At 30.4% G+C, this 22461-nt stretch overlaps 3 protein-coding genes across 6 annotated transcripts; all 3 read right to left on the reverse strand.

Moving 5' to 3' along the window:
* Positions 1–13: 13 nt before the first annotated feature.
* Positions 14–21481, reverse strand: LOC126772856 (glutathione S-transferase 1-like). Of its 4 annotated transcripts, XM_050493464.1 has the most exons (7): positions 5619–5640; positions 4990–5080; positions 3696–3876; positions 3205–3263; positions 2542–2683; positions 1751–1915; positions 14–219 (listed from the first exon to the last, which is right to left on the reverse strand). In XM_050493464.1, the coding sequence occupies exons 2-7, from the start codon at positions 5040–5042 to the stop codon at positions 79–81; spliced, it is 741 nt and encodes a 246-aa protein (XP_050349421.1). In that variant the 5' UTR covers positions 5043–5080; positions 5619–5640; the 3' UTR covers positions 14–78. The 4 variants fall into 4 exon arrangements, with proteins under 4 accessions (XP_050349421.1, XP_050349420.1, XP_050349423.1 ...); XM_050493463.1 differs by lacking the exons at positions 4990–5080; positions 5619–5640 and adding an exon at positions 21436–21481; XM_050493466.1 differs by lacking the exon at positions 4990–5080 and having other exon boundaries at positions 5619–5821.
* On the reverse strand, positions 12875–16066 carry LOC126772951 (uncharacterized). Its single transcript, XM_050493559.1, has 4 exons — positions 16061–16066; positions 15882–15986; positions 13594–14805; positions 12875–13102 (listed from the first exon to the last, which is right to left on the reverse strand). The coding sequence occupies exons 1-4, from the start codon at positions 16064–16066 to the stop codon at positions 12875–12877; spliced, it is 1551 nt and encodes a 516-aa protein (XP_050349516.1).
* LOC126772855 (uncharacterized) lies at positions 17622–19505 on the reverse strand. The gene is made up of 5 exons (XM_050493462.1): positions 19282–19505; positions 18875–19180; positions 18543–18643; positions 18259–18346; positions 17622–17912 (listed from the first exon to the last, which is right to left on the reverse strand). The coding sequence occupies exons 2-5, from the start codon at positions 19178–19180 to the stop codon at positions 17622–17624; spliced, it is 786 nt and encodes a 261-aa protein (XP_050349419.1). The 5' UTR covers positions 19282–19505.
* Positions 21482–22461: the final 980 nt, after the last annotated feature.

Below are 22461 nucleotides of genomic sequence, written 5' to 3' on the forward strand. Positions count from 1 at the left end.
AATAATAAAATGGTTCGTGTGGTAACGTTTTTATTGCGTATACTAGTAATGAAATTAACAATAAAATAATTTTAGTATTTATTCTTTTTTCAAGAATGATGCAAGAATGTTTGCACCCGCTTGATCTATTTCTGCATAGCCATAAGGTTCGAGAGTTTTTTTCGTTCTCTCAAACCATTTTGCGACGTTTTCATGAGCACTGTAGTCAAATCCAAAGGCCTGTAAAATTTAAATTAACATTTTTTATTACAGACTTTTTAATGGTATTTGTTATTCAACATTCCAGAAGATTATGTTACATAATTGTTTTCCTTGTGTTAATTCGATTATGTTTCTATTGGCTATATTTATCAGAACGACACCAATTAATTTATCTTAGAGACTTGGGAGGGGAATACTGACAGACAATTGTATCTTAAAATAGATCATTTCCATGGACAGTTACGTCATATATATTATATGTGTATAATTCATATTGTACTGGATTTTTCGAAATAACAATTTTAAACAATTAGTAAATATTATAATGACGCCTTTTTTTCTTTTGTTTATCTAAATTATTTGAATAAATATTTTATTAGTTGCTAGAAACGGTTTTTCTATTGTGTTTAAGCACAGCCATTTAGAATGACACATTTATTGTAATATCAGTATAGCAATGAACTTTACCAATGATCAAAGTACTAAAACTTTTATACTTTGAACACTCTAATTAATTTTGTTTATATTAAAAATATTGCATATGCGTCATATTATGTTCAAATTATAATCCAAATACAAAATATCAGAGATGCTTTTTCTTTTAAGCTATGTAAATTTTAGTTTCGAGAGCTCACTTTGGCCTAAGATAATACTCGAAGTATACGGAAGCTGATGCAGCGTATTCAATTTTACACCTGCGTCGTGCTTAAATTGTTTCATCCTCTTTATCATCATGGTACTTATGAGCCAACATGATTTATAGATTCGTTTATAGTCAGAATACGCTAATAGATTAGGAAACGAATAAAATAGAATTGTTTGTACTTTATGCCATTGTCACCAGGAACAAGGCTCATCTTACCTAATCATTCTGTTACAACTGCTTAAAATACATTTTGAAATATTCGCCTACACATACTAATCCAAGTCCTTTAAAATGGTTAGACATAGTAACAAGTAAAGTTGAATAAAACCTTTTAATTTAACTCGTATTAAGTCAAATACTTTCAATTTTCTTAAAAAACATCTATTTTGCTACCAAAATTTACATTATGTTCCTGTATGTTTATTACTAGTAACAACACATTTACACTCTTCTGCTATAAATATAATGTAGGCGATATCGTCTCTACATATTATTCAATTATTCGTATTTTAGTAAGGATTTATTCGAGTTTGGTATAAACGGAAGGATCAATTCAAAAGACTGGATTCTATCCGAAAAATACATTTTATGGTAAATATAAACATTTGTGCATCGTATTATAAATTGGCAATTAATTAATTTATTTAATTTTCAAAGGGAATAGTGTCCTGTCCATAGAGTCAAGCATTAAGAAAGGATTTTTGAAAAATTTCAACTTCAAGTGTAACATTGTATGAATTTTACCTCTACGTATTCGGGACGGGTAGTTATTAAATTATCAATAAAGTATTATAATAACATCTAACATGAACTTGATTATTATTTATAAAAGTGAATTTTCAAGGTAATATAAATGTGTTTACTTTAATTTTAGTGTAATATCTCGTCACCTAAATTACCTACCTCTAAATTAGAAAGAGTGACGACTATAGATATATCGGCGATGGTGAGGTTGTCTCCAGCAACGAATGTGCGGCCTTCTAACATGATATTCAACCAATCCAAAGCTTCGTTTAACTTCTCGGCAGCCTCGTCATTATATGCCTCACCTTTAAACAACATTGGAACCTGGAAACAATAATACAAGTTAATAATTTTTATACATTCACCACGTTGTATTCATGTGGTCACGTTTATCAATGGATAAAATTAAAAATAGTTCTCCCATATATTCCTAGACAGCTCAGCGGTTAAAACACGTACATCTTAAACGACAATCGTGGGTTAAATTTCAAAAAAGCGCCACTGAATTTTCATGTGCTTAACTTGTGTTTATTCATCTCGTGCTCAGCGAAGAAGCATAACATCGCGAGGAAGCCTGTATATGACGGATGGAATACCGCCACGTGTGTATTCATCAAACCGCGTCGGAACACTGGTTTGGAATAAGTTCAATCCTGCCCCTCATAAGAATAGAAGGAGCGCGTAACATTAACTGATTATTTACTTTTAATTGTAAAAAAATGGCCTGTGATAGTGCATTTGGATTGATATCTTTGTTTAATACCTTCAGGGACTTCTAGTGTAGTACTAGAGACAATAACAAAGTAATTGTTACGAAGTCTGTAGACGTTTACTGTCCTTGAAAGTGTTAAATTAGTTCAAGCACTTCCAATCTTGATTTTAAATATTTTCTTTCTGTTATCTACATTTCCGTTATGTATAAATCGTCTTGTTTATGTATAGATACTTACGTAAAGGTCCATGTATCGCTTAAACAATGTACCTAGATCAAAATTAAGCCTTTGATCAACAAGTGCTCTCTGACGTGGATTTCTTGGATACAAAGAGTCATCACGTCCATATGCATTAACCAAATAAGACATGATAGCGCGACTGAGAATAAAAAGATGAATCATTCAGTAATTAAAGCAAACAAATTAGACTTAAATCACAATGTTAAATTAATTATAAACTGATTCAATTTCAGTTTTATTATATTTATCGAGAAATGCTCGACACTTTTCGGGAATACTAGGAACTTCGGTGACGTAATTTCGACGTTGAGGATGATGATGGGAACCATCGTCCTCAAAAATATATCGAATTTTTCTCGACAAATGTATAATGTAATGTATATAAGTAATGTATGAAATGTTATATATGAATAAGTTAAAACCGGATTACATAATATTGAAAATTTTACTATTAAGCCGCAAGAGTTATGAACTCTTAATAAAATTAAAACTTTGTTGACATTGAAACCACTTTGTGTTTAAATATTTAAATTTCACGATACATGTATTATTATTTATAGTTAATTATAAGTATAATAATTTATCAACAGTAAATATATCAACCAGCTACACAATAAATATATTTTATATTTAATTAATTGTCAGTTCTAACTAAAATACCTTTCCCATAATATAAAACCGTTGTCATCCATTGTTGGTATCGTGTGTTGTGGATTCATCTAGAAAGAAATATACTTGAATATAAATATTGTTTCAAATGTTTTACACAGATTAAATAAATAGTGACATAAAGTATAATGGCGGCTCAAAAATATGTTCTGTAATTTACTAATAGATTGGTATTAGTAAATAGTACTAAATCAGGCTATAAGAGAAACACTTAGGGCCAAGTTTGAAATTTTAATATTTTTATACTTTATATACCACGGAGTTAAACTAAAGAACTAAAAAAACCTCTGTGTGACCAATCAGGTGATAGATAGCCAATGTGTTAAGACTCTGGCTTAATCTATATAAGCTATCTTTATTCCAATATATCTACAATAAATCCGTCTAACAGCTTGAACATTCAAATTTTCAAATTTCTAATTATAGAAGTAGGATGTTTAGCGCTAAAGGTACTTTATACGGTCTTATGTTTAGGAACATACCTTCAAAAATTCTGGTGTTTTATGTTGGCCTTCCATAATATTCGTGAGCACAAGATCCAGGTCTATATCCAATGCTCTGGCCGTCATCATCACTGAACGGCATGGAGGCGACGGTGGTAGGTAGTACAATTTTATAGGTTGAGCCGGCATCCTGTTGCCTTTAGATCTTGCCGCGGCGTTGCTAAGAGAAATCATTTGTATTATTATTTATTGTTTACAAATATACACCGCAAGATGAAATACAAAAATTTTGTGATTATCGGATACTGTATAATAATAATATATGTTTTGGTCGAACGAGTTGTTTATAATGTTTTGTTATCTTATGTAACCTGTCTTAAATAAGCGTCATACAATATTAATACTTTACGATTATTTATTTTAAGTGTAAAACATTGTAATAAAGTAACAATTGCCTTCAGATCGTTCCAAAGTTTAATAATAATTATAATTGTAACATTTTTTTTTAATTGGACCATCCTGGTGGAATAAGCTGTTACTTTGGTTAACTATTCATTTAAAAATAAAGGTATTTCTTTCCAAACCGGTGATAAATTTTGAGAATCAATAAGCAACTTTAATGTATTTTTGTTAAATAAAGATTTGCATATGAATTATATAGAGAATTTAGAAATCGGTTCGCTGTTAATGACTATGAAAAAAACGTAAATATATTTGAATCGAATCTGAACACGGTAAAAATCTATTGATTGGAACATAGGATTATTATTTCATAGAAAAAACTAATTGTGGTTTCTTTTGTTATTTTTTTTGAATGCTTGTATTTTTTATGTCTAGTTTGATCATTGAAGTTTTTGAGTATTGAAGATCAATACTACAAGGAAAAAAACCGAGTCGTACATACATACTATTTATGACATAATATTTTTTCAGTTATTAAAAATAAGTATGCAAAAATATATTTTTAACCATTTTGCATCAACCATTGTTAGTCACATCAAATCCCTATCATATTATGTTGTAATTGAAAAAAAAAACAGTTAAAAAATTGTTCTTTATTTAAAAAAAAATATGATATTGTCTATGAAACACAATTTACGTGATTGAACACACACTACTAATAATTTATATGGTGCAATATATAAATTGATTACGTGTAAAGGATTACGTGTATATATATGTACATAATTAAAATTAATGATTTAAAGTGCAAACATTAGTACAATATTAAGATTTATCTAAGTTTTTTTTAATATAAAAAAATATATTATTGTTTATATTCAATAGTGTTTTCCATCACCCGCAGTGAACACACATAATTGGAATAACTTACCATTTTATATGAAATACTAGAAACGATGTAATTATTGCGAACAATATATTCATTTTAAATGTTCTTAAAAACAACTGTTTAAAATAAAATTCTGAGGTAGATAAAAACAATTAAGTTATTTATAGATAACTTTTTTTATTATTTATTATTTGTTTTAAGAAGAAGTCTGACTCAGTGCTATTTGTGATAAGACGTCAAGTTCAAAAGTACCTACTTACTTCAAAGACAAAGATAAAAATATCAAGAATTAAACAATAATAGTTAACATTGTTAATGTTAGCTTAGTGACTGTCAACTTCTTCGGAAAACAAAACTAAGTTTTATCGCAAATCAACCGAGACAAAGAGCGAAAAAAAAGCTCTTCCCGATTCGAATTTTGAATTTTGTGACTCACTTTGCCGCCTTTATCTTTTCCACAACAGTTTTATCCATACATTGCCCCAGTTTGACTGACTTTTAAGAACTCTATGTTACACAAGAAATACAGATCTAATGATGTTCAGACAATGCAAAATATAAAAAATAATTTATTTATAATAATAAAATTTAAGTCGAGCTTTGAAGTTTTTGAAACTTGAAAATTATTATTATAAGTGTATTGTAATTTGTTTTTAAAATACGTTTCTTACAACGCTGTTTCAAGCACAAGTATCACTAAGTTGGAAATATTCCTGTCACTTCGACGATCAGTTAAGTTATGAATACAACTTGTTTTATACCCATGTATTATTACGGTGTTATGATTACGGGGACTATGGAAACGATGGGTCGAACAAATGACCAGTCAGAATGACGGCGCAAGTCACTCAATATCCATGGTCATTCGTGATGTTCGTTTTTTTCAATAACGTACGCGTGACCAATAAAGAATCGCTGCCTTAATTTGGTACCACGAAAAAGTACAAATGAACTCAATGTTTATAATTATTGCATGAAGAGTGGAACTTGTACGTATTGACTTTCAGGCAGGATAGGTATATATATATAGGTTTTATTTTTTATAATATAATTTAATTGTATATATATAATTGTATTTTTTGACACTAACATTGCTTCTTCTCAGTAGAATCTACCAATATTCAAAACCGGTGGTAGCTTAATTTAATATATTCTGGAAAATAACATTCCAAAATTTCTTGTAAAAGCCTATTACATGAAGAATATTTTGGTTTTGTTATGTAACATAGATGTTGATGATGTTACACAAAATCAAAAACAAAATATTACTGCAGTCAAGTAGACAAGCACTTCGCCGTCGAACTCGAGAAAAACTGTTACTCATAATTTTTTATGGGAAAAACTGTTTCCAGACCAAACCTACGAATTGGAATTTGACTTCTGGATCCATATACGCTAGCCATTAAGTACACCAGAGAAGTTATAACAATTTTATTTTATTATTATACATGGTTATACACATTAGAGCATCTGCAAAGATCCGGTTAATGCGCTGATCTGAAAATTTTGGCTTAGTTATACCTAATCTTTGTTTGAACACAAAACATTTTTCAAAGTACCAACTAACAAAATTAAAGTAATTAAGTTAAATCATATTGCGTGAGTGACATAATCAAGTGTATTAGATGAAGAGATCATCTATTATTGAGTTAATGACTCAGAATAATGAGGCCTCTCTATACCTAACCAATTACTAACGTTGAACACTAAACTTCAAGCGGTTATGCTTAAAGGCCTACCGATTAAAGTAAATTATATGACAATGGCGATTATGCGTTGATAGCTCTTGTTTGTATAATGAGATATATAATTTCATTCAAGGTTCTTACTTCCTTGCAATCAATATTGCAATAATGTACAAAGGTCGATGGAAAGTCAGATACACTATCAGCTAGAACGAGTTATGCAATGATAAAAATTTCTATTAAAATTCCTGAGAGATCCATGCCATAACGAGCGCATTATATATATTATTAAGCCATTTTTATACGTTTATATACGAATTTACGATGCATTATACATGAGCTAATTTAAAGTTATAGAGAATTTGTCATACTTTAATCATAATACACCTTTACATTAGTAATATTATTCGAGTGAGTAATAAAAAATGGCCTTTATCATAATGTTAGAAGTGTTTTATCCTACTTTTATTGAATCTAATAAAACGGCACACATTATTGTTCAGAACGTTTACGAACATTAATACTACCTAAGTCAATTTATGTCACAATAAGACACTATATACTTAAGACTGATTTTCAATCGTCATATAGTTTTATTGAAAGAATATATTTGAAGTTTTGAAAAAAAAATCTATAACAGACTCTCTGTCAAATAATATATCATAAAAGTTAACTGGAAATTGTCAATTTTGAAATATTCTTAAATATTATGAACAATCTTGTATATATAGCCCTGGCTTACACTTTATACTTTAAATATCCTATACCCTTTTAGTCGACGAAGACTATTTTTTTTATATTCCAATAAAACAATTTTGGAGATAAATGAGTATATTTATAAAACCATTACATTAAAGTATTTACCAAAATGTATAAAATAGTAACCTAATCGGAGATTGCAGTGGTTTAACATATAGTAACTGATGTTTGGCACTAATTCACTTATCATCTAAAACTTCAACAGTCGACGCGCTGCTCGCGTTGTCGTTACACTTCTCTTCCATTTGTTCAGCAATAGTCTCAACTTCACCGCTTTTCTTAACATTAACGTTGGGAGACTCAGTCTTAATAGAATTGATGCGTTCACGATTTTCTTCACTTTGTTGCGTTTCACTTTGGTTAATTTTCATTTTTTTACTCTTCGAGTTCCCCATTTTGTGTCCTTAATGGAGCTGATCTCATGTGTGACTGGTTGTTGATATTATGATGCGCTTCTCTATCCGCAAAGATAAAATCGTGATAACGCTCAAATCTTTGTAATTAACAATTCTCCGTGGACCGGTGACGTTATTTTGATAAGAGGTAAACGGTAAGTGTACCGCGGACTCACAACGCAAAATTGCAACTGATGTAAATATTTAGTAAAAACATGTGGTATCGCACTGCTCACAAGATAAGACGACAATGACACAGCCCGTATAAATGTAACATTGACCGTTTATTTATTTTAATTCCATTGTCATTTAAATAACTTGTTTATTATCTTTAACTTTTTTTTACATATATACTGAACAACGCTTTAACAAACACGGCTTACGACGCTTGCAAGTTCGAATCGTTTAAAGTTTAACAACCTTATTATGGAACGCACAAAGAGAATTGCATTACAGAAATGATTTTGTCCTTTTCCAACTTATTCAAATAACGTAAGTGAACGTTATATCAGTAGTTTTTATAAATACATTGACGTACTAGTAGGGAAAATTAACATATTCTATATCAATTTAAGATGATATTGGGAAACATTGTCGACAATTTTGCATTCAATTCAGCAGACTTATTTAAATTCATGTGCCAGTCTGGCGTTATTGTGTTATCTCGTGACTCACTAGGACGAAAATAATTCTTTACTGAATGACATCACATTCATACAGCAAGGCTATTTAAACTCGAGTTTTAACATATGTTACTTGAAAATTCAATTGCTACTTACATCTTTGTTATTAGAATCAACGGTTTTAATAACCTTGTGTTTGTTTCTTATCAAGCTCAATAACAAGAAAAACGACTTGAAATCTTTGCATGCATGGAAATATTACAATGTTTAATATATTTATTTAGGACTAGCGGTTCACCAGCGGCTTCGCTTGCGTCATAATCAAAAATCCAGTAAAACGGGATAAAAATATTTTAATTATGTCATATTTTATCTGTGAAAAAACGTGAAGAAGTAACAAATATACACATCACACACGTATCATACACACACGTACCTTTTGTACTTACGATATGAATGCGATTATTATTATTCTAGTAATTAAAGATGGTTTTTCTGAATTATTGTAATGTCTCCTTATATACCATAATATGTTAGGCCTTAAATAAATACAAATAAAATTTAAAATATTTTAGGTGTTATATTTCCATTTGCTAGAACAACGGTATCATTTGCATAACTTACACGTAAACATGCCACATATAGTTGCCCAGCAGCAAATAATAGAAAAAATTACAACCCTTCTAATCTTATAATTTCCTTATATAAAGTTAAAACTAAGCAATTTAATGAAAACTTTAATAAATTCTATAACTTATGCAAGCTAACTATTAATGAAAATTCAAAATTAAAAGATTACCTTATAACAAATTATAAAAATAAAAGATGTACTAAAAAGTTATAGAAAAAAAAATTGTAACTTTCAATAGAATGAACCGATTTTATGAAATAAAGACTAAACGGTGCCTCGAAATACTTCTTAAAATAATTTAGTTATTTCAATTTGTAATTAGCCTTTTTAAGGATTATTCCGGACAAACATACACACAGACAGAATAAACAAATGATGTTTTGGTTTTGGTAACTCGCAAAGAGCCATATCAACTTTAAAAGAGGCAGTTATTTTGAAACACAGACAGACTCTTCAATTTTATTTATTTATATAGATTCTAAAATATTCAGATTCAACAAAACTATTTAACTCACTGAAAACATTATTTATAATTAATAATCCTAGGACCTCTTTTTAAAAGACTTGCGGTGTTTCCTTTTGGGACTAAAATTACTAAGTTACTCGCAGCGCTTACTCTGGAGCACGCAATATAAAACTGTCCATGTGAGAACAGTACTCACTTAAATCAATGCCAGTCATATTCAATGACTGGCCTTGAGACTTATTGATTGTCATGGCGAAGCACACATTAAGAGGGAAATATATTCTTTGAAATTCGAAAGAATATTCTGATGGATGGTATTCTTAGAATGAAATCCTACCACTCCCCGAGCACACCCTACAGTAAATGTATAAGAATTGCGAGTCGTGTTGACGTAAAGTTTCGAGACTACCAAATAAGTGGCCCTGGCCTTGCATTTTGAAAGTGCGCATAAGTTCATCTTCTATAATTTGATGATGAAATTACAAGGTTCTGAGCCATGATCAAGCTATCAAGCGGTCCAGGTAGAGGCAAATGTAGCCGAGATGACCTAGTGGCTTGAAAGCGTCGTGAGTCCTATTTCAGACGGCCCTGAGGAGGACGGCAGCCGGGATGGCCTCGTGTTGCCGCACGCACTAGCAAGGAGTGCGGAGGGGCGAGATTACCTTCGCCCCCTAATGAGAGATCCGCCGAGCCACGAGCGGAGCACAGCACGGGAGAGGCCGCGGATACGTTATATCAACACGATCCCGCAAAATGCACTTTACCAGCACTACTTCACTTTTTATCGAAGTTTTGTATAAAGAAACGTATTTCTTGTACCTTCCTAGAAGATATGTATTTTGGGACATTGTGTATTTTGCAAATCATTATTTGCACCCAGAAGAAGAAGTATATATAAGAATTTTTTTAGCGAATTTGTATAAAAAACATTCTAATCATTTCAACATTGATAAAAACAATGATAAAAAAACTATGTAATACATCTTTATCAATTCATTCAAGAAACACAAACGGTAAACTTCAAGCAGATTAGACCACTTTTAATATTAATGTTTTCACCCCATATTTCCTATTTGGGGTAGAATTTCCAATAATTAAATACGTATGCATTTATTTTTGCTCAGAAACTTTAGTATTGAACTAAACTGTATTAAACTTTATTATACTTTACTTCTTCTAACTTCAAAAATGACGGGAATCCGCATATAAACTTTCAACACCTATTTCACTGTCTTAGGTGAATTTTGATAAATACTGATTTACGAATTTATTGATTTCCAACCATGCATGCATATGAAATTTCATGCTGCAACTTTGAAAATCACGAGTTTCCATACAACGGTTCATTCCTTATTTGACTCCTTTAGGGGTGGAATTTCCAAAAATTCTAAGCGTGTGTTTTCATCATAAAATGCATCAACTGTAAAAATTTCAAGTCTTCAACCCCTGTGGTTTAGGCTCTGCGTAGCGATGAGTCAGTCAGGACAAGATAATTACCAAAACATATACATTTAATAATAATTACGCAGCAATTTACAGCTTACAGATAAGAATTATTTTGATTACCTTGAAGAAATATTGAAAAAGTCATTTAAATATTTACAATACTCAAACAAGAAATCAGTTACTTTTCGTTATTTATATCTTGCTGATCGATAAATACATTAGTCAACTGCGTAGGTGATATTGTGCAATCTAATAGTCCAATAGGAAAGCAATTCGATACTACCGGAGAGAGATCAAGCACAAGATCGGTTTTACATACATACTTTTCAAGGCACGAGACTGTAAGCTTACTATAACTTTGTAACTCCTGACTTACACTGAGAATTTCTTAACAGTAAGACCCATGCAACCAATGATTTTATAGGCCCAACCTGGGATGCAGAATACAATCAATTGAAGCATTTTTGACAGATATATATTGTGATAGAGCGTTTACAATACGGTTATTGCTAATAATAAATAAGAGTTCTTAGTAGCAGTTCATACATAGAATGCAGATATTTTTGTACAATGCGTATAACCTGTCTTAAAATTAATTATTATGAACCGTATAAAGACAAAAGCTTGAGGCAATTGGATACATCATCAATTAATTATTATTTGTAGTACTAAATTGATGTATATCTCTAATTAATACAATAAATAATATTGTAACTTATATATACATTATTAAAAGTAAATATACTGTGATTTAAATCAATTCAATATAATGAGTGGTGCAAAAATAAGGAAAAAAAAAGAAAATTTCAGTCTATTCACATAAAGTATAATTCTGTTATAAATTAATGTCAATTTAGGTAAAAAAATATATGAAATAAGCTAACTATAAAATGATAAATAAAAACGCACTAGTTAATTAAAAAACAATGAACAATTAAACAGTTATCGCCAGTAAAATATCATAATTGATTATCGAGATAAAATATACGATCAATATATTACATGCAATTTCCATTTTCCGATAATGTTAATTTTGCTAATTGTTTTGATATGAAGATCGAATAGGTATTCTTTTCGTACAACCGATAAAATTACACGTAATCATTAAATCAAATTGAATACTTAAGTAGAAAATCGACATAGATACGTTAAGTACATTCTCCGTCGCGAATTTGCTCAACTATCATTAACCAATGAGATATATAAATAGTCACCAACCCTTTATTATGTTTATGCATAATCCAAAAGAAATAAGCGCGTTTTTTATTTCAAAATTGTTGTTTCGAATTTTAAAATTGGAGAAGGAAATAGTAATCTATATAAACGTTTAAAATTAATGTTAATTATTTTGATAAGTATTTTATAACAGTTCAAATCAAACAAGTATGTATATCGTTAATTTATCTTCTACGATGTGCGCTGCGTAAATTATTAAAATTGCGCGAAAATAATGTAGCCAAATTATAATTTTTTAAAAAAAATTCTAGAGAAATTCCGTGATAGCATATATATACATATTAGTATAGGTTACTTCTTTATTTAGAACAACGTTCCTACTTTATAGCACGTTACATTACAGATAAAATAAATTATTTAAAATTATACCAATTATCTTTATGACGTAGACACTTACTAAGAACGGATTTTACGCAAATCCTATCCGAAAAAACATTTTTCCCCTTATCTACCTGTGCGAAGCCGGAACGCTGTAGGTATATGTATATATTTATATTATAACGCCATCTCACTAAGCCGGATGAATTCAATAATATTTAGCATAAAAAATGATTGTCACCGAAAAGGATTTGGATTACTTTTATAAATTATTAAAATTACAAACAATAACTATAACTCAATAACAAAGTTTATTCAAATGCTAGAAAAACAAACAGATTATATCTAGATTAATATAAATTATAATATTAAACAGATTTCAATCTATTAATTTGTGTTTCAATGTTTGTAGACGCTCTTTTCAGACGTTTTAAGGTCACAGAACTTAAATCTGTGACCTTAGGTAAAACGTCAAAGTCATAATGCTTGCTCGATGATGACAGATTCTTAGCTGCTGTACTAAAAAAACTAAACATAATCGTGGTAATGTTGATGACGGCTTTCATTATAAATCTTTTCACGGAACCGGCGAATAGCTGGAAACAAAAATAATAACTTTTGTTAAATAACAAGTCATCAAGTTAATATTATTAGTAATTAGAATAAGCTGCAAGTTTTTAATGATGGTATCACTAACTCATTAATTATTAAGCAATTACTCTAATATTTTGTATCGCTGTATTCCGGTATGAAACAAATTTTAATAATGGCAAAGGAATATAAAAAACAAAATTCCTGCCTTTAAAATGTATGCAAATAAATGAGCGAAGGCAATTATGTACCACCAAGCAACCTTAATAGGATATAAACTAGTAAATACTAGTTTACTATAGAACTCTAAACGAAAAATAATAGTCTGTAATACTTCAATTGAGGACTGATGTAGTTACAGCGACCATACCATTTCATTTTACAATTTTGTTTTAAAAATAGTGTATTGGTCAACTACCTATCAATAAAAAAAGTATATGATAAATTTTATTTTATAAGATAAAAACTTATATATACATAATTTTTTTACACTTACTGATACTATGGGGTAAATAGTTCCTATGGACGAAGGACTTGGTTCTAAAGGCGATGGGCTTGGTCTTATGGGCGATGGACTTGTTGCTATGGGTAATGGACTTGATTCTATGGTTGATGGACTTGGTTCTATGGGCAATGGACTCGGTTCTATGGGTGATGGGCTTGGTTCTATGGGCAGTGGACTTGGTTCTATGGGCGGTGTACTCGATTCTATGGGTGATGGACTTGTTGCTATGGGTGATGGACTTGATTCTATGGTTGATGGACTTGGTTCTATGGGCAGTGGACTCGGTTCTATGGGTGATGGGCTTGGTTCTATGGGTAATGGACTCGGTTCTATGGGTGATGGGCTTTGTTCTATGGGCAGTGGACTTGGTTCTATGGGCAGTGGACTCGGTTCTATGGGTGATGGACTTGTTGCTATGGGTAATGGACTTGATTCTATGGTTGATGGACTTGGTTCTATGGGCAATGGACTCGGTTCTATGGGTGATGGGCTTGGTTCTATGGGCAGTGGACTTGGTTCTATGGGCAGTGTACTCGATTCTATGGGTGATGGACTTGTTGCTATGGGTGATGGACTTGGTTCTATGGTTGATGGACTTGGTTCTATGGGCAGTGGACTCGGTTCTATGGGTGATGGGCTTGGTTCTATGGGCAATGGACTCGGTTCTATGGGTGATGGGCTTTGTTCTATGGGCAGTGGACTTGGTTCTATGGGCAGTGGACTCGGTTCTATGGGTGATAGACTTGTTGCTATGGGTGATGGACTTGATTCTATGGTTGATGGACTTGGTTCTATGGGCAGTGGACTCGGTTCTATGGGTGACGGGCTTGGTTCTATGGGCAGTGGACTTGGTTCTATGGGCAGTGGACTCGATTCTATGGGTAATGGGCTTGGTTCTATGGGCTGTGGACTTAGTTCTATGGGTGATGTACTTGGTTCTATGGATGATGGACTTGGTTCTATGGGCATCGGACTTGATCCTAGGGGTGATGGACTTGGTTCTATGGGCAGTGGACTCGGTTCTATGGGCAGTGGACTTGGTCCTTTGGGCGAAGGTAGTTCTTCTTCTGTCTCTGCTTTTACCGTCGATGTTGATACGAGTACATCTGAATTTTGAACACCGTCAACATTTTCAAAATCCCGTGAACGTTTTTCGATTTTCATTATTTTGGGTACTCCGTAAGGAAGTGGTAATGAGATTGTCTAAAATAAAAATAAACAAAATATATTTAAGTTGTTCGTAAAGTCTCAATCCATTAATATAGAGTAATGATTATGAGTTGATGAGTATGAGTTTTCATAACTATCCTAATATAACATATGTTCAAATTATGCCCATTTCAGGGCAAAATTGTTATTTATTTTTCAGCACATCTATAGAACAGAACATTTCGTTACACGTAATATAAATATTATAGCAAATTAATAAGTATATTAAGTAGTAAATAGGCCAATAAAATTTTCCTTCAAGACATATATTTATATTTTTTTACAAAACGATCTTCAAGTGAAGTCTCACTTGAAGATTCTACCAAGATAATATTGTCGAAAAAGGATATGTATACAATATTTAATAAATTCTTATAAATGAAATTGATACTCGTTTGATGCGTCTAGGTGAAATATATCCTATAACATTTCTAATGTACTATGTTCTGAAACAGGTATTATTACACTCATTACAAAATTGACATGACACTTGAGTTGTATAAGCGATTATGGAAAACGCCAATCAGTCGCAGTAATTTTCATGAGTAACGACTGGAAACGACAACTCTATAATATTATTGTATTTACATTAATTATAATTTCATCAAGGTTTTATTATAACATATTTACATTGTCATATTTATTTTATAGTCCAGTGTAATATTGTGTACAATAAGAGTAGATAATGGATTTTTGTATGAGGATCGACATATTGACTGATGGCAATCAGTAATGCGCAATGAAATTAATTTCTAGCAATAATTTTAATATTGATATTGAGAGTAAAGATGTTCTAATCATACGGTAATATTATCTGAAGTTGATGGTTTCGAACCCGGCCGAGCAGCACTGAATTTTGATTTGTTAAAATTATTTTTATAATTTATCTCGGTTGAAAATCTATCACAAGAATACCTATCCACTCATCCACCCGTGGTTGAATAATAAGCTCCAAATGTTCTTCTCAAAAGAGAAGGAGGCCTTAATTCAGAATTGGGACATCTACGGAATACTACTTTTACAAACAAAACAATAAATAAGCCCAAATATGATACGATAATTTCACTTACTTGTGTTGGTCTATCTTCGTATTCAAAAATCTTATTATCAATATAAGCGTATCTGGTTCCACAGACAGCGGTTAAAATTGAAGCAACTGTTACAATTTTTAATATCTGTAAAATGACAAAACTTGTTAATTTGTAATTCACTCAAAATATTTTTTCACAATATTAAATATATTACTAACCTCCATCATTTAATGAATTTAAAAAAAAGTAATATAATCCTCTTACTGGTAACTTCAAGAATGGCTCATTAAATTTTTAGACTTTGTATAAATACGAAATATTTTTAACTAATTTGTTAATTAGTAATGATGTCGATTTATTGTTATTTTCATAATCATTAAAGATACGAATTATGCAATATTACTAATTCTATTTTCAAATTTAAAAGTATTCGAACTAAAAAACCATACCGTACCGTAACAGCCTGTGAATGTCCCACTGCTGGGCTAAAGGCCTCCTCTCCTCTTTTTGAGGAGAAGGTTTTGGAGCTTATTCCACCACGCTGCTCCAATGCGGGTTGGTAGAATTCACATGTGGCAGAATTTCAGTGAAATTAGACACATGCAGGTTTCTTCACGATGTTTTCCTTCACCGTAAAGCACGAGATGAATTATAATCACAAATTAAGCACATGAAAATTCAGTGGTGCTTGCCCGGGTTTGAACCCACGATCATCGGTTAAGATTCACGCGTTCTTACCACAGGGCCATCTCGGCTTATAAAAAACCATGAAAGTGACATTTTTTATCTTTTTTATTTCAAACTTACTGTAAATTTACACGGCGTCTACCGTATAAATTTGAAGCAGTCACAACAGTTAAGTTTGATTATAGTAAAGTTTTTTTATTCAATCTTTGTTCATATAGAGATGTAATGTTGTAGGACATAATTACCTATAACTTTATTTACCCTGGATAAAAAAAGGTAAACCTGCTCCCGCACATTGTTATAATAATAATTAATTATAATTTAATATACTTGAATGTAATATTAATTATAATATTACATTAACTTTTTTTTATTGTGAACAAAATTGACGTAATTTATTTCAAATTAATTTTCTTAATTAGACATTACTCAATAAACGCCTAAAGAGTTCATTATCTTTAATCACTTTTAAGTCTTTTTAGCTAACTTTAATGTTTTTATTGAATAAACACAAAATAATAAGTTTATACTATGAAATATTATTGAATTACTTAAGTTAGAAAGTAACTATAAACCTTCTCCTAAAAAGGAAGACGAATCCTTAGCCGAACTGTGGGACATTTACATAAAAGCTGTTACTTTATATACCTTTCGTTCGCTAGTAAGCTTTCGCCTTATTTCTTAATTAAATATTTCAAAAGCGTTATAAATGTATATCGATTGATTAATTTAAATAATTCTCTTATCGTCAAAAAATTACATCATGTGTCTTATATACCTGTTCTATATGTTAGGACACTGATTATTCCATTATTCCATTCCATAGAATTATTAAGGCAATATACCTACACATATATTATTATAGTTATAGACAATGTTGTGTTATTACTAACGTCTTATTATTTTAAGATTACACGTATTATTCTCTTTCATTGTCTTTATTACAGTAATAAATTTATTCTAGAACTTGTTACCTTACTCAGCAATATCGTATACATATGTTTGAGAAAAGTAATGTATTATAATATTTATATTATTTAGAAACAAAAATACAAAAATAATAAAGTAGATATTTATTTATTTGAATACATTTTAATAGACAATTGAACGACGCTTCCTTGTGCCCGGTTCGGGTACACGTTGAATTGTTTGATATTTATTGATTGCAGTTTTTACAAAGTCAGCCGCATTACTAATTTTTTCCAAGCGCTCTGGTGTTATTAGGGACCTCATCTCTTCATGGATTGGACCAACGCCGGTCAACGTAATCTTGCATAGATCAGTGTAGGTACAAAGTCCAATAGTAAGGAAAGAACCGAGCATTAAGACGAAAATGCTACTGAACACCCAACTAACAGTCCTACCAGCGTAGTTCACCAATGTCTAAAAAAGAAAGCAGATTAAAAATTTGGGAATTATGAATCAAGTTATTCGGCACACTTTAAAATAAATGTGTTTATGTATAAACAGAATGAAACATAGCATACTACATGTTTGCTTACTCATATTTAATAAAATTGTTCTTATTTTAACACATATTTTTATGTAAAGTAATTGCTTCTTATAAATACAACAGTAATAGACAGTTAATACTAAGGTAATGAAAAAATAACCTAACTCCTTTGGTGATAATAATAATTAATAATAACTTCCAAATAAAAACACGTCAGATATTAGATATATATAAATTACATGCAAAATAATTGTTAAATAAATAAAATTTAAATACCCTTGAATCAGGTACTTGGCTCCAAAGCAGTCCAAAAGATGAAGTATCTGGTTCCATAAACTCATCACTATTTCCATAAACGTCATAGCTGTAACAAAATTTGTTTGAAAAATATACTTACTAGAAAATAAATAAGGGACGATAATAATATTAAGCGATATATATAAACAAATTATTTTTTTGCTATATTAGAGCACTACCACCCAAAGCTATTACCAATGCTTCGCATTCGAAGTAAGCAACATAAACTCAAGTAAATATAAAGATATATAAATAAAACTTACTTATTTTGTCCAGCATATCCGTGTCTATATCCATAGGCTGGAGCGTACGGGATATCAGGATAGGCCACTTCCATCGGTCCCGAGAAACCATAATTATTATCCTGCAATTTTATCGAAACTGTAAAAATTATTCTACTTTAAATATTGTTTTTATAGCAAAAAAATGGCATTGTAAAGTTAAAATTAGCAATTATTTTTTGTTTCTTATGCTAAAGTGTAGTTAAACAAGGCATTGCTATTTAATCAATAAATTTCTGTAAGTGATTATTTTTAACCCAAAGCCTTACCAAGAGTTTATCCAAGGCCTAATACATTGTAATGACTGTACTCACGTTTCTATTAACGTCTGAAGATGGTGCTGCGACAGGTTCATCAGCTAACATGTCATGTTTAATTATAGGCCCTCTAGGCCTCACTGGCTCTATTCTTGCTCGACCTCCATCACTATGTTCCTCTGATCTATATACAGGATAATGTTCTTGTCCAGAATTTGATATTTTATTATTAATGGAATGGGTTTCAATTGCTTCCTCAATTTCTGGTTTAAATGTGTCCTCCTTATTTAGTATCCCGGGCGATGGTATTTCAGCCGATAATACTGATACTATTACTATGAAGAAAACTAAAAGCTTAAACATCTGAAACAAAATAAATTGTAAACAACATATTTTTATCAATAATAATATAACATATATTTAATATGTTAAGGATGAAAATCTAAGAGTCAAATTGTACTTACTTTCACGTTGTTTTCTTGACTATCCAAAATTTGAGACAGAAATGATGAAGTTCGACACTTTTTTAAAGTATTTATACGTAGAACATTTGAAAGAGACGAAAATTCTTCTATGAACTTATCGCCAGGACATTGTTTTGCAACAATAAGGGTGACTCGGTTATATCAGGTAGATAAGAAATTTGTCAAACCTTTGCAGTCTGGAATGTTTTTTTTTATCAAACTATTTTCTACGACTCATTGTTAATCTTTGTTTTTGGTAGAATATCTGATGAGTAGATGATACCTACCCAGAAGACCTTGCACGAAGCTCTACCAAGTACATAAAAAATAAACATTTGATATTGAGTAGATCCAAAAAAAATAGGAAATGTTTCGAAAAACGGTCAGAAGGAAAGAAAGAGGCTAACAAATATTTGAACCTACAATTAATTATCTAATAACAAAAGAATTCAAATTTTATTGCATCAAAAATAATCAATTTGACCCTAATTTGTACTTAATTAATAGATATTATGTTTTTACTTATATTTGTATATCTACATACACATATTATTTATTTTATAAGGATTACGAGACATATTGTGTCGTCCAAATCATCGTAATTGTATTGTAATGTAGCGCAAGCGCTTAGAGTTTAAAAATATATTATTTTTTCCTATTTATTGATTGACTGATATGATAATTAAAATTATAATGTAACATAATGTCTGTCTTTTTTTATACTCAGAAACTGTCAAGGCCGTTTTTGGTAAGTTATCAATAAAATATTTTTTTTGTCTACTTCTTTCACATACGATTAAAATTATTATATCAAGAAATTATCTTGAATTATTATAAAAATCATTAAAAATTAAATGAGTAAGTATTTAAAAACCTTATTAATTATTTATAATTAAAAAAATATACATATAAGTATTTTTAACTACAGATTTTTTTACATTAAGGACGCAAACTATTTATCATATTTCAAGAATTAGTCACCAATGATGCTTTATCAGATATTGCCAGGAAATATGCAGGGCCATACATATTCTAAAAAAATTAAATACGGCCACTCAATCATATCAACGTTCACTTACCCAATTCCTTTGTATGTAAAAGTTAAGATAATAATGAATGGAAGCTAGAATAAAAGACGCTACTTTGTCCATCTTAAAATTAAATTGTTTGTTCATTATTTTTTTTATGTATGTATGTAGGTTTGTATTTTCCAAGTAACGATGCAATCGGTTTTTATTTATGTTTTGAAAATAAAAAAAATTAAATTTTGCGTTAAATACGTTTAGCTTATATATATTTGATAAGAGTGGGTGTTATGAAATGAAATTAGTTGAATTCTGCTTCGAAGAAAGTACGATGAAACGGGTGATCGTTTAAGAAATCGTTACTTAAAGGACCTTAAAATCTTAGAGATAGATTATTTTGGAGCGGACCCCCGTTGCATATTCGGATAAAAGGTAATCATTATAAATCGGTCCCTGGTCGACAAAGATATCGTATAACATTAGAACCTCGATGCCTAGTTGCTAAAGCTTAGAAATATTAAAATTATATGTGCGAATTTGTGGGCTTGGTGGTGAAGGAAGTTGAAGAATCCATGAGGAAAACTGCATGTTCAAATTCTGTCATATTTGTAACTTGAAACATGGTGGAATATGCATAAATTAAAAAAAAACTGGCGAACATGCACAATAATGCAGCATTCATAATCGGCGCATGAGTTCTAAAACGCCAAATACGAAGTAGAATAAATATAATTATTTTTGAAATGTGATGACATTTACAATATTTAACTAGAACGTTCTACGAACGAAATTCACTGTAGGTGTATACTAAATAATTATTAAAAATATAAATATTTTATGTTTTTTTTTAATGTATAGGCTAGCGCTTGACTGTTATCACACCTGATGGAAAGTGAGATACAGTCTAAGATGGATGTACTTAACTAATATAAAATATTTTAATATCGTTAGCTATAGAAAGTTGTAACGCTAGAAATAGGTAAATATGAATCACTGTGCCTTATTACTTACTACCGTAACTAATAATTTTAGTGTGACACCTCGTGCGTCAATAGACAACATTTTGAGTTGTATTTATAATCGGTAAACAAAATAACGTGCACACAAAATACTTCTTCACTAAACTTACCGTTTCACATACTCCCAAAACAATTTGATTTCCTCCTCCAAAGAAACATTCATCATATGTAAAACCGACAAATAACTTTCATTTAATGACATTGAACTAAAAGCACTTTAATGTATTTGTTCATTTAAACAAACTATAAATAAATGCTATTTGAAGTTAAATTAACTAAATATGATACGAATAAATTGATCGGACCATTTAAAATGTCTATAATATATTTCTTGATAACGTAGCGTTCAAATGTTTCATACTATGACTATTGAATGTTCAAACACTGCTTCAGCCCCTTTACGAGTTCAGGGTTGAAACGGAAATCGATGACCATTAGTAAAGACGTATCGTGTATGAAGTATTAATGTTCTATTTCTTTTTCAAATATTGATTGATTTGGGGTAAGAATACCTTTACCGACGTTATTGGAACGACATTTAATAAAGGAAACCACATTTTATTTACATACGCGTATTGCATATTAAGTATGAATATTTATTGTATTACAATATTATAAAAATATAGTTATCTCAGAATAATTAATATAATAAAAGCGAAAATGTGTTCGTTAATTTGCCTTACTTTTACGCAATATCCAGGACTAATAAAAACAGGAATTTGGAAAGGCCTATTAAAAAAAAATCAATGATAAATACATATTTTTAAAACAGAATATATTTTTATAGGTGGCTTCAAACTTTAAATCCAAGTTTTCGCTTTGTGAGCATTGGTCGCCATCTTGGATAAAGTATTTTGACCATTTTGACAAATATCACTCTTTGGTTTAGGTAAAATATTATAAGAAACATTTTTTTAGCTAAATTTCTTGAACTACAAAGGAACGATTTATTTGGAGAGATAGTTTGTAAAAAAGATAAGATAACACACCGACATCCCTGTAAGGCTGTAAACATGCACGCAATATATTTTAATAACTTGACTGATATCAACTTGCTATTTTAACTATCTATTGAAGACTAGAAAGTTATAATTTTACAGTTTATACATAAAAAAAATTTAACAGTCCGTATAAGC

The sequence above is a fragment of the Nymphalis io genome, chromosome 13 (assembly GCF_905147045.1).
Source record: "Nymphalis io chromosome 13, ilAglIoxx1.1, whole genome shotgun sequence".
NCBI classification, from domain to species: Eukaryota; Metazoa; Arthropoda; class Insecta; order Lepidoptera; family Nymphalidae; genus Nymphalis; species Nymphalis io.